At 44.1% G+C, this 12,854-nt stretch overlaps 1 protein-coding gene across 1 annotated transcript in view; it reads left to right on the forward strand.

The window, feature by feature from the left end:
• klf7b (Kruppel like factor 7b) overlaps nucleotides 1-12,854 on the forward strand; it is an 85,347-nt gene that overhangs the window by 48,065 nt on the left and 24,428 nt on the right. The window contains exon 2 of the mRNA XM_069662764.1: nucleotides 5,640-6,291. Coding sequence (XP_069518865.1) covers nucleotides 5,640-6,291 — 652 coding nt within the window. The remainder of the gene's footprint in view (nucleotides 1-5,639; nucleotides 6,292-12,854) is intronic.

The following is a 12,854-nucleotide window of genomic DNA, read 5'->3' on the forward strand; positions in this document are numbered from 1 at the left end:
TGATGCACACAGGGAGTGAAGGCCCCTTTGGTCTGATCCAACACAAGAGCTACTGTAGCTCAGATTGCTGAAACAGTTAATGCTGCTTCTGATAGAAAGGTGTCAGAACACACAGAGCGTCACAGTTTGATGCGTATGGGGCTTCAGGCGTAAGGTGCCCATGCTGACCCCTGTCCACCGCTGAGTGGGCACGCGAGCATCAGAACTGGACCACGGAGCGATGGAAGAAGGCGGGCTAATGCTGATAATGCTGATTGGTGTCTGTGTCCGGTTGTCTGTATACGCATACATCCATGAGTCTGTCCTCTCATGATAGCAACATTTTCTGGACAGAATGGATAAAAACATCTACATGGAGCCAATGAATAACTGATGGGATGTTGTTGGCCAAGGTCAAATGTCAGGGCCACTGTGCAATTACACCTTCTTCGTCTTCTAATCCAATATGTCAGTTGTCTGTAAAAAATTGCCTCTCAGAACTGATGTTGGAAATTATTCGAAAGAATGAGTGATGATGAGTTTGGACAGACATAGATATAAAACTGCCACTTGACTGGTTGTTGGCGGCAACCAAATGTCAGGCAGTAAATCAAGCTTCTTTCTTGTTTTGTATATTAAATACTTCAGGTATTTTAACACTACAGTACCCATGAGCCTCGGTGGCTACTGCTTTAAGGAATCTGGCAGCCTGTGAAATCAAGGCTGTAGATTTACAACACTTAAAACTGCATTTAGAAACCAACGACTGCTCCTTTTTTTGTCATATTCACGTCAAATCATACAGACTGTCTTTGAGAGACTCTTCTCGGTTGTAATTGTGAGTTTAGGTGCAACTGAGAGGCCACAACATCTTTCAATTGTTTAAAAGGACTACAAAAGTTTAAACAAACATGTGGATTAATGGCTGCACCAAGCCTACTCTTGGTGAACCCAGTAATGACACTTGTACAGTTATTCAGCCAGCTTAAAAGGAGCTATAAACAAAACAAAATTTGTTTGTGAGTTTGCTGGTTAGCTACACATGTAGCTTCATACAGAGAGCTGATTTGGGGTAAAAGTCCAGCAGACGAGCGTTCAGGGTACGCATTTTGGAATAAAGCATCCCAAATCTTTTCCGTGTGTCGTTTTACCAGAGATGACATAAATGCAGCGTTTTATTCGCAACATAACAACAAACTGAATTAAACCGATCTGCAGAGCGTCCCCTCCTAACGTAGGTCTTTATTAACTGCCAGAAACAGACCCTGAAGCTCTCTGATTGGCTGTCTCTTACTGCAGCGCTCTCTTGGACTCTGTTTGACCCCTGTCCTAAAACCGCTGTGCTCCCGCCGTCTCGTAGCTTTGACTTTTCGTCGGCGCTGCAGATTTTCTCCGGTTCACTGTCTCATTGTTTGTGATGATGATTGAACCGAAGAGATTTGTGTTCCGTCCGAGTGTTGAACTGCTCCAACAGTCAGTCAAAAGATGTGTTTTTATGGGGAAAATGAGACGGAGTGTTACTGTCTGCCTGCGTGTGTGTCAGTGTGTGTGTGTTTTCGATGTGACCTTTCTCCATATGGTGTGGGACTGAGCAGGGGGACAGGAGGTGAGCCCTACACATGCTATCAGTCTGAGTTGTTAGCCAGCAGACGCACACACTCACACACACGCACACGCTGCAGGCCCTACATGTCATTGTTACCTGATATTCATGGTGTGTAGGAGAAACACACCAAGGAGAAGGTCATACGTGTGATGTCAGAGGCGGTGCGTTCGCTGCCAGCCGTGGGTTTGATAGCCGCTCGCTCCTCTTCCACAGCCTCGGGCTCTCTCTACCCTCTGCCCCCCCCGCCCGCCCGCCCACCTCCCACAATCCTCAGCATCAGTTCGGCCCCCGCCAGGAGACACACAGACCTTTCTATTTTTGATTTCTAGTCCAAGTGGAAACAATGCTACAGTATGCTGCCAGAAATCCCAATCACAGAGAGTTTACTGTATCAAAGACGAGTAATATTCATGGCGCTGTGATGATGAATTATATATATATAACACGCACAGAACAGCGGCTGAATTATAATTCAACTGAGTCCTGCAACAGCGTGAATCCTTCAGGAGAAAAGCCTCATCGTCTGTGACATTAATGAACCAGGAAAACTGCATAAATTATATATCAAAGTGCTCCCCTTGTTGACCTTTACGTCCTTGTGGTATTTGAATCTGTGGTTGTGTAAATTAAAATGCAAATCAAATGAATTAAGCGACGAAAATACATCTCTTACACAGATGTACATTGGTTGGTTTTTCAATATTATTTGGAGCAAAAAAAAAGCAACAAAAAATGAAAAAGTAGTTCCCTTTTTATCCCTGTTAGAGCCCATCATTCCCAACAGTTGAGACAAGAGTTCAATACTAGCTTAACTGTTGTCTCATGTGAGGAAAAATAAAGCTAACAGAAAACATGGAGGCAAATTTTCCTCCAGACTCTCTTGAATCTCTTAATTTAAGGCTGATCCAAACAATGGTATTATCTAAAGACAACAGCAAGACAAAATCATGTTGCTATCTGTCATACGGCTCAGTTAGTAGAGCAGCTGCCCCGTATACAGAGGCTGCAGTCGTCGTCGCACTGATCGCAGGTTCGACTCCTGATCTGCTGATCACTTGGTGCATGTCACTCCCACATTTCTTGTCTCTCTTTAGCTGTCCTATAACATAAAGGCAAAAGCCAAAAATATATATATATTTTAAGCTTGAGGTTCACTCAACCGCATTTTTTCTCGTCTTGTAAATACATCCACCGACCTGAGATGTCAACTTCCGTCCAATGGTGCTTTAATGTGGGCTGGGTAAAGTTGCAAGAAGAAGTCTGCAAGTAAACCTTGAGTTTAGATTATTCTATCACACATATCTAAGGGCGAGAATGAGTCTCCATGCTCAATTATTGTTGTTATAGTTACAGGCAATTTAATATGCCTCATACAAAGATGGACAACAGTGAATAAGCTGATCAAAAATACGTATTTCTGTGTCTTTATCTGAGCTTTCCTTATTTGTTCAACATTTAACACCATTTCTTTTACAATAAAGAATATCATTTGGATGTTTTCATCCATTTGTGCAGCAACACATTCTCTGATTTTTGGCTGCGCATTGCCCCTTGGACTCTATTAGTGCGCCGTGTCTGTTGTAAGCTTCAGAGCTGAGCACCTGAAGTGAAAGGTCATTCCCAGTACACCTCGTTATGCAGATTATTGTCAGAAGAAGAATGACGGCCGAAACCAGGAACCAAAGACCAAATGCTTCGGCTATTAGAGGCGGCAGCATGACGTGGCGGCTGTGGCTCAGTGGAAGGTTGGGGGTTCGATCCCTGACTGCTGCAGTCACATGTCGAAGGGTCCTTGGGCGAGACGCTGAACCCCAAATTGCTCCTGAATGCATCGCCATCTTGTGTCAATGTGTATAGATGCTGATTGGAGATTGGCACTTAGGCCTTTGCCATGAGTGTGTGAATGTGACATTTAGTGTAAATGCGCTTTGAGTGGTCGGAAGAGCTACGTAAGTGCACTCCATTTACATGTAATTAGATACAACATTCATTAGCAACATTCATTAGATCCAACATTCACAGATCAAACACTCAAAAATAAGACTCTACTTAATCATTAACAATCAAACCTGTCACTTGTGATGGATGGTTAAAAAATATGACACACTACTCACCTTATTTGTTTCCCCGACAACCAAGCTAAGGAAGCTGAACGACTGGTGCAGTCATCACTTGTCCACCAAACCATGCAGTTATGTTGTCCTGATAAAAGTACTTGGCTCCACTCCACATAATCTGATGTCTGTTTCATAATCTGCACTATTGGTTTCCTGATGCGTTCGCAATGACTGATCTAATTTACGCGGAGATTTAATGGCCTCCTTCAGCACGCTTGACTAGATATTGTATTACACACAGCAATTACTGACAGGAATACCAACGCTAACAAATCATAGCAACAATCTGGACAAAAGGGTAACCAGAAGGTTTTCCTCACAGCGCTACTATCAGCTTTCCACAAGACATTGTTACGCGCGTCATCTTGGCTTTTGTACATACATGAGTCTCTTTTTGAGTTTCCTTATGAAGCAGTGTAACCCCCGAAGAAACAACTTTGATTTATGTTCGTATGCAAATGAGCATCCTTAGGAAACAGACTTCTTTTAAAGAGAAGAAAAGAGAGCGTGCGAGAGAGGGAAGTTCAGCTTATCACCACTCAACAGATGTTCAGACTAAACGTGTTGGTTTGTCTGTCTCGTCACTGAGGCTGAGCGGAGCAAAGCTCCAACGCTGGCCTCTCTGAATGAACCGAGTCAACCAGCTGCTGCTAAGAAAAATTCTATAGTGGCTGTAATTTGCTCCAATGGCAGAGGTGGAAGGAGCCAGGGGATCAGGATGAGAACCGTCAGCTGCCAAAGGCCCTTGGCCAAACAGAGGAAATTCATTTTCCGAGTAGATACAGTACAGGCACTATGCTGCAGGACAGTGCCGGAGCCAGGTAGCTTACACAGAAAGTGCTGAGTGCACAGTTATGGAGCTGTGGTCTTTCTACCTCTCTTTCTCAACATGAAACAACACCACAAAAACAGTATGTTGTTTACTCCGGTATAGGTTTGAAAGATTGATTTTAAAATCTATGACTTTTAAAGCAACAGCAGCTGCATCAGTCTTCTTTTCCCTGTTGGAAGAGGCAGCCAGAATTTCGATAAAACTAGTGTTGCAGGTGTTAGAGATCAAAGCAGGAAGTGCATCGACTAAACAGTGCCATGTAGACATCAGAAGTGCAGTTTGTACTTCAAGTAAGAGGGGGGAGGTATTACCGAGAACATGTATGTTAAGAGAGGAGAGGTAAAGCCTTTAAGGATGGAAAAGTAGGTTAGTTACCAAAAGGTTTCTGGCTCATATCCCTTAAGGTAATGTGGTAGGTGCCCTTGACCAAAGGAGGCCAGCAGACCAACAACTGTGTTGATGCTGCTCTGCTGCCAAATCCTGGCACGGTATCATTGTTGAAAAAAAATGCACAGATGTTGTCATCTCTGGAGAAAGGTTGCGTAAACAATTACAGAAACACTTGCTTATTTTCCCTCGTTTCTCTCTCCGTATCTCATTTCCTTCACCTTTGTTTCATTGTTTGACTTTCCCTCCGTCATCACGCACTCCTTCCGTCCTCTATCTTGCGATACAACTTCCACGGCTGGTTGATTTGGGTGAGCAGAGGGAAACAGGCAAGGCTTCCACAGTTCAGGGCTCCAGAGAGCTCGCCCAGGCAGCAGCAATCAATCACAGACTAAATCCTTCTTCTCTCAGGACTGCCGTGTGCCAGGTGACATGGTCAACAGCTGCAGAGAAATATAAAGCCTGCAGTGGGTATCTGAATTCAAATACCCTGGTACATAGGGTATCTGAAAGTCCAGACTATGGGGAGAAACAGTGAACATACCAACGGTAGAATAACTGTCAACAAGGCCTGATGTAGAACGGTCATCCTGTACACTTTGACTTGAGGGCGTTTAAACCTTGCAATGACAGTATGAGTATCTTGCATATGTAGATAATGTGACTGGAGTTGTAAGACAAACTGAATTAAGTTGGGTCTATGTTCTTCTTTTTGCAGACATGCCTAGAGCTGGAGCGGTATCTACAAACGGAGCCAAAGCGCCTCTCAGAACTCTTCGATGAGGAGCTCGACTGTCTCTTAACGCCAGCCTTCATGCAGGGTGGCGACAGTGATGAGGACCTGATGGACCCCCTTCTTCCCAGCCTCCCTGACCAGCCCAGCCCGCCTCCACTACTGGTAACCCTCCCCAAGGTCCAGGCCAAAATCCTCCATGTGCCCAACCCCAGCAAGACCCAAGCAGAGGCAGGGACTGAAACCCTCACAACAAAAGACCATGTCCTCGCAGGAGTCAGCGCCGCACAGCTTAGCGCAGCTGTCACATCCCTAACACCGCCATCGTCACCAGAGCTCGGCCGCCACCTCATCAAACCCACACAAACACTGACTGCGACGGCAGATGGTACACTAACACTCAAACTTGTGGCAAAGAAGGTAGGCTTAGGGGCGGCTAAACTGGTGGCAGCCCGAGCGCTACCGTCGCCGCCGAGCCGAGGAGGAGCCCTCAGTGACAACGAGCAGGGAGGAGGAGGAAGTCTGGGAGGAGACGTACCAGAGAACAAAAAGAGAGTCCACCGGTGCCAGTTTAATGGCTGCAGGAAGGTTTACACCAAGAGCTCCCATCTGAAGGCACATCAGAGGACTCACACAGGTAAGAGCCTCTTCAATCATTGCTATTACCAACAGTTGGAATGCAGTTCTCGCTTCAGCTGTCTCTTATGTGAAGGATATTGACAAAAATGTTGCGTTCTTTGCACTTTGTGTGCAACATTAGATCTCTACATCTGACCCGATGTACTAATGAATACCCCTTTCCCACCACAATTAGCGTGTTGACGTGGGTTTTTCAGACCCGGGAAGACTAACGAATAAATGCCGATTGTCTCTTTTCGTCACAAACGCGCCAGAGACAGGGTTAGTAAACGGTGAAGATGTTACGGTGGTTAGGTCTTTATTCTATCTACTACTCATTCAGTCTGTTTATTAAGCTTGGCGCCGTCAAATTTGGAACGATGTTTGGAGACAGGCTGAATTTGTAGCTGAGATGACAAGGAGTTGCAGAAGTTACAGACGGAGCGTAGCATCTCAACGGAAAGGGGGTGGAGATTAGCGTATCGACAGGGTTTTGCCTTCCCATCACTGCCGATCGGAGCCAATGCGATTAATTACCTGGGTCTACTGCAGAGTCATTGGACCTGGGTCTGAACGCCGATTGTAACCTTTCCCACAAAGCAAAAAAAACTGTTTTTTTGACCAGTGGGAAAGGGTCTTTATATATCATGTTTAGAACCGATGAATGAACGTGCAAGAAAACCAGTAGGACTTTCAAATTAATCTGCAACAACCGAGATTTAGGTATTGATGCCAAACTGCTCGTGTGACATGAGCCCCGGGTTCCAAAATGTAAGTACAATGCAGCATGACATAAAGACATGGCAACCAAAGAGTTTTATGTCCTAAAAATGTAAGAATCCAACTGATCTTGTGTTTCACTTCTAAAGACCAGACGGCAGGCAAACCAACAGCCTTGAAATAAAAGCAAAGCTGGCTGCAGTACAGAGCTGGCAGAGCATACACAGGGATGAAACCAATCGACTGATGATGTCTGTGAGGTTTGGCATCAGATACTGAAAATGATGACCTTGTTCAAGTTTAGACAACTTGTCCAGATACTTTATGTCCACTAGAATTAGGGGTAATAAATGGAAGCGACTACAGTTTCTGCATTAAGATTATAGCTTATCCATTTGACTAACAGTGTGCTGAGGTTCAGAGCCAACACAGTTATGTCCTTAAGCAATTGCAAGCACTGTCATTATACATGATGGATCAACTCTTAAACCTAGAACTTTGATGAGGGTAAAGACAGAACCCAGCACACGTATACAACCCAAAAGATACTTGTGAGTTGAAGGAGAAACATCAGATTTTTCAGTGCTTCTTTAAGAGATTAGGACCTTTCCCCTCCCTCTCCTGCTTCTCCGTTGATCCTCTAGCTTATTAATTTCCTCGTGAGTCTTGATTCCAGCTCAGTGCCAAAAAACCTTGCCTCGGTAATTGCCTGATGATTGATAGAGTGGTAGTAAATGACATTGCGAATTCAGCCGTGTCCAACTGGCTCTGACACGCGGCTTTAGCTGCTAGCTACAGCTGCCCTCTCAGTGACCCACATACAGAACACACACCGGGCTAATGCGTCCAGGGGCTATTTGCCGTGAGATTTCTAAAGTGTTAGTGCGAGGAGACTGAGGTTTATGAAGAAGACACTTTAGTGAAGATTGACCTGATTGGTGCAAATTATGATGAATGGACGATTTGCTTCAGTTAAGAGAGCATTACAGTACAAGGTATCGCTCATAACACATGACAAGAATCAAGTAGTAGGGAGATCTTTGTTATGTGGTCTTAAAATGATGACTAGATTGTCTCTTGAGTAGAACTATTCATGATTTTATTGTCTTACACTCGGACCAAAGATAACCCAGAAAAATGTGAGGTCACATTTCCAAGGACACAATTCTTTAAGGTACTGGTGAGGTATAAGAAACAGATCAATGAGTTTGAAGCTTAATCAGTTAAGTATTAGTTGGTTGAGGCAGATGGCAATCCACCTATGAGTCTGTTTCTACCAAGTATGAGGAGCTTTTCCGTGCAACTCTTGTCAAATGCTTAATCATGTGTGGATAAAGTTGGGTGTCTGTCAATAATAATACTAAGTACACTACTATCTGGACCTGCTCTTTATGTTAAAGGTCCTCAGATAAGTTCTGTTGTAAAGTAGTGCAGTATCAAAACAAATCGATTGATGGAAGTATGGTATTCATTTTACCATAGCGTTGGCGCAATTTTGATCGCCCATTGACACTGCCTTGTAATAATGCTACTGTGAGGCAGGTGACACCGTACTTTTTGCCATGGCGTGCTGCATCTACAACCCCACCGTGTCAATGCACTGGTCCTATTGACATCAATTAATAGGTTGTGTTTTTGTCAGCGACTGCTGTCAGTGCTGTTGTCTAAACCAGTGGGGACCACCCCAGAGGACCTAATCAAGTTCCTGTTCGCTCACTTTGCACCCAGATTGTACGCCGCTTAAGCCACTTAGTGCCATGTACTTTGGACCGTGCTTTGTGTGCCGTTAATAGGGCCCACTGACTCTCACAGACACAATAAATATAATCTATTCTAAGGCAAATGATATCAGTCAAAGGTGCTGTAAGGTAAAAACCATACCCCAGTCTGAAATATGTTGTTGTCTTTTTGCTCCACAACCATCTGGCGACCCCCCCGAAATTACCTCAGGACTCCCTTGGGGGTCGCAACCCCAAGGTTGAGAACCACTGGTCTAAACATGACCTTAAGAGCCCGAAAATTGAACGCTATATTCGGTGCTTACCAAAATAACAGAAGATAATTGAGAACTTCCTAGCATTAATTAAAATTGGGGGTTGTTTGGATTTACCGTTGTTGCCTTAAGCTGTTTTACGACCTTTAAAGTGACAGGAACATGTGAACCACATCAGTATCAGTCTCCCATTAAATTGGCGTCTGTATTGGACATATTCTAGCCTCTAAAAGTAACCAAGGCTGAATCTGTCACTTATCTGCTGCATGAGGCCTGTAAAGACTTGTACCACCTGAAGCTAGCATTATTCAACTTTAGCTTTAACCACAGCATCATTTACAGTATCTTGAGTGGTCCATGGCCTCCAGTTGTCATCATCCAGTGTTAGCAGTTTCCTTGGTGTTCGCCAGGGTTACAGTACATAGCCTGCAGACCTTCACTGTATTAATACCGGCAACCTTGGCATCATTAATCCAGCGTGTTACAGGCTTAAATGATCCCAGCGACCATCGCATGGCTTCAAGTACAGCATTACATTCCAGGGCAGCACCTAGCGTAGCCTCGGGAACCCTCCGCTGTAGCTTTATTATAGCTAATCCAGAATGCACAAGCTAGCTTTCTGGTAGCCTGGCCGGTAGCTGCAGTATCTTTAATCTTCTGATGATTCTACAGTCGAGTCATGCAAACCAACGATGAGCTTTTACAGGCTGGATCATTCACTGAGAAAAGAAAGACACCCTGAAGCGATGCAGCCCCTTTGCTCTGTATGTGTGCGTGCATGTGTGTGTGTGTGATATAAATGTGGGGGCGACGTATTCCCTCCCGATGTGTTCACTACAAGCGCTGCACTGTGGTTTAATTAGCTTAATCCTCTTTTTGGGTTATTATGACCATAAATCATTGAACATACATGTGGGGAGGGATTAACGTTGCGGAGACTACAGGGAGGAGCAACTGCAGAAAGCCTGCACAACATCAATGCACTTACTGTCACAGAGAGCACACCAGAGGCCATTAGAAGCATCATTACAGTGAGGTCTGTCAGGAGTGTACAGTGCATGTGCTGCAATTCCACATAATGCTGGTAATAATATTCCTCTGTTTGTATCCAATGCAATTTCCCTGAGCTGCAGCTACAATGTGAATTCTGGTTTATATCCTGATACTACATGGAAATGTTCAATTAGGGATGAGCTGTAACATTAATAGATTAACAAATTAATTCAGTAAAGCTCTGAAGTAGCCTGTCAGAGATGTTCTGAATCACAGCCAGGGTTTTCTGCTTTACTGGAGGGGGGGTTTGTTCACTTTCTTGGATCTGGTTGGATCTCCAAAAACAGTAGATGGCTAATAATTGTATCATCCTTGTTACTGAAGCAGCGGTCCAAATACAATTTACTTAACTGCACACTTGGCAGCCGAGATAGCAGGATAGACGAGCGGTTTTTGGAAGGAGTGTTTGTCTTTCAAATGTCCTAGCTGTACTTAATGAAATTTTGAAGGGGAGCATTCACTCGGAGTGTGGGCGCCTCTTCCTACAATTGCAAAATACCTAATAAACACTCTGCAACCAATATGAACACGCTGAACATTTTGTTAAATGAACTCAGCTGCTGCCAGACGACCTTGTGCTTCTTTCACAGAAGTAAAACTGACAAACAACTCCTCTACTGTCTAAAGTTGACCGGCAGTATTCAGAAAAATTGGAGCAAAAAACGAAACAACAAAATAGACATCAACATGTGTACAAGTATTGTCATACAACACACGATCTAGAGTTCAATACAATCCCAATATTTTTACTGTTAGAGTCCTTATTATGTGTAAACGCTGTGTATTTTTTAACAAAAGAACCAATTAAATGAGCTTTGGAACAAACAGATCTTTTTAAAACTACACCAAACACTTTAAAATCCTCAGGAGGAAAAAAGACGGATGAATTCGACTGAATTGAAACCACCCTCTGCCTTCAGATGTTTGTGGTGGTGGGGGGGGTTCTTAAGGCCGTAAGCCTGTCAACAAGCAGCTCCTGAAACGTCTGACACTTGAATGTTGGGTGACATTTAAATGCTCCCTGTGACATTTAAGGTTTTTTTCACCTTTTGGAAGTCATGACTGATATGCAGTGATCCATTTCATTTTATTCTGCTCGTGAAGTATCGCGCCACGCCGACTAAACAATCTGTTCTGATTATTCGGTGTTCCTCGACTGCAAAGCAGGTTTTTCTTTGATGCACATTTTCCTTTATTTAACAGATTATGTTCCAGGAAGCCGTCGGTTTCAATTCTTATATGCCATCAAATTATCACAATACTGGGTGATTTGTATAGTTGATTATTAGAGTTGGGGCAGTAGTTCAGTCTGTAGGGCTTGCAAACTTAAAGGGTTGTGGGTTTGAGTCCAGTAATAGAGTACAGAGTATGGACAGGTAGATGGAAAGGTGCATGCTCACCACCACATTTCTAACTGCATTAGGCCGCCATTAAAACATGTGTAAAGGTCCTATTAGTGCATGTTTGAGTAAATGGCATTCCCCCTTCCTCCTCCTTCTCCTTCCAATAAATTAACTGTGCTGGAGAAGCTCTCAATGTTTAGAGAACTTTATGTTCAGGGAGACAGTTTATGTGACTGAAGCAAGTTCAAGATTTTTATTTTTTTAAACCAATAGAAAAGAAAAACAAATTCAAATATATAAAATATTTCAAACATGGTTTGCAAAATGGCTCGCTGTTATGTAAAGTGCATGTAAACGATTATGTGATAGATCGTAAAAAAAACGAGCCCCTCAAGGTTTATTAAAAGTATACATAAACAACAAACCACTTGCATAGTAACTCCAGCTTCAGTCTGACTTTCCTAGACCCCCGCCCCACCCCCACCCTCAGCAGGTAGCTCCACAGCCTCGAGTGGATTCAGGAACCCCCCCCTGTAACCCCAGACACACACATATACCTCCATCCTCCTCTATACACCCACTGAATCCAACCTCCAACCTCCCGCTCCATCTCTCTCGCTCTCTCTCTCTCTCTCTCTCTCTCCCACTTGCTCATTCAGTTTGGGTTGCCAAGCAACTGCATCACACTCTTCCATAATTGGTTGGTGGCTGCTTGATTGTCCATGCCTGTTAATCTCTCTCTCTCTCTCTCTCTCTCTCTCGCCCCTCTCTCTCTCTCTCCCTCTCTCTCTGTCTCTCAGTTGCTAGGTGACTTTATCACGCATCCTTGCCTTGCTGTGCTATAATTGGCTGGCGTCATGGTTGCTGTGGCGTCAGGCCCGGGCTGGCCTTGCTTCATTCCTCCGACAGTGTGTGTGTGTGTGTGTGTGTGTGTGTGTGTTATAGCATCTATATGTGTGTGTGTATGTGTGTGTTTGAGGGGGTCCTATTGAAGGAAGATGGGGTGCTCTGGCCAATTACAGAAGACGGGTGTGAAACGGCCGCCTGTCTGGCACCTGCGGCCCCCTCTCATACCCCGTATCAAACACACACACACACACACACACACACACACGCAGGTTGAGAGAGTAGCTTTTCTCCAACAGGATAAGCTGCCAAGTGGTTTGCTATTGTATGTAGAAAATATTGGTCCTGTATTCAGTCCTGAGTGAGGACGACTCTGAGGAGAGAGGAGGAGGATTCACACTTTCAGATGCGCCTGCTGAAGATTCAACGTGAAGGATTTCAGGTTCCTTGAAAGATTCAAACGCTCTGAATATGTTCGTGAACCTTCTTTTCCCTTTAATGTTCAACATTATGTGCAGCTTTCCTTTATTTAAACGAAAGAAATATAGGAAGTTTCTTCTTCATTGTGCCCGTCTTGGTCCATAAACCTCTTCATCCTTCGTCCTTTTAAACTAATATTTTGGGTTA

The sequence above is a fragment of the Semicossyphus pulcher genome, unplaced genomic scaffold (assembly GCF_022749685.1).
Source record: "Semicossyphus pulcher isolate SPU_LCO1_2020_fin unplaced genomic scaffold, fSemPul1.0.p SCAF_15, whole genome shotgun sequence".
Classification (NCBI taxonomy): domain Eukaryota; kingdom Metazoa; phylum Chordata; class Actinopteri; order Labriformes; family Labridae; genus Semicossyphus; species Semicossyphus pulcher.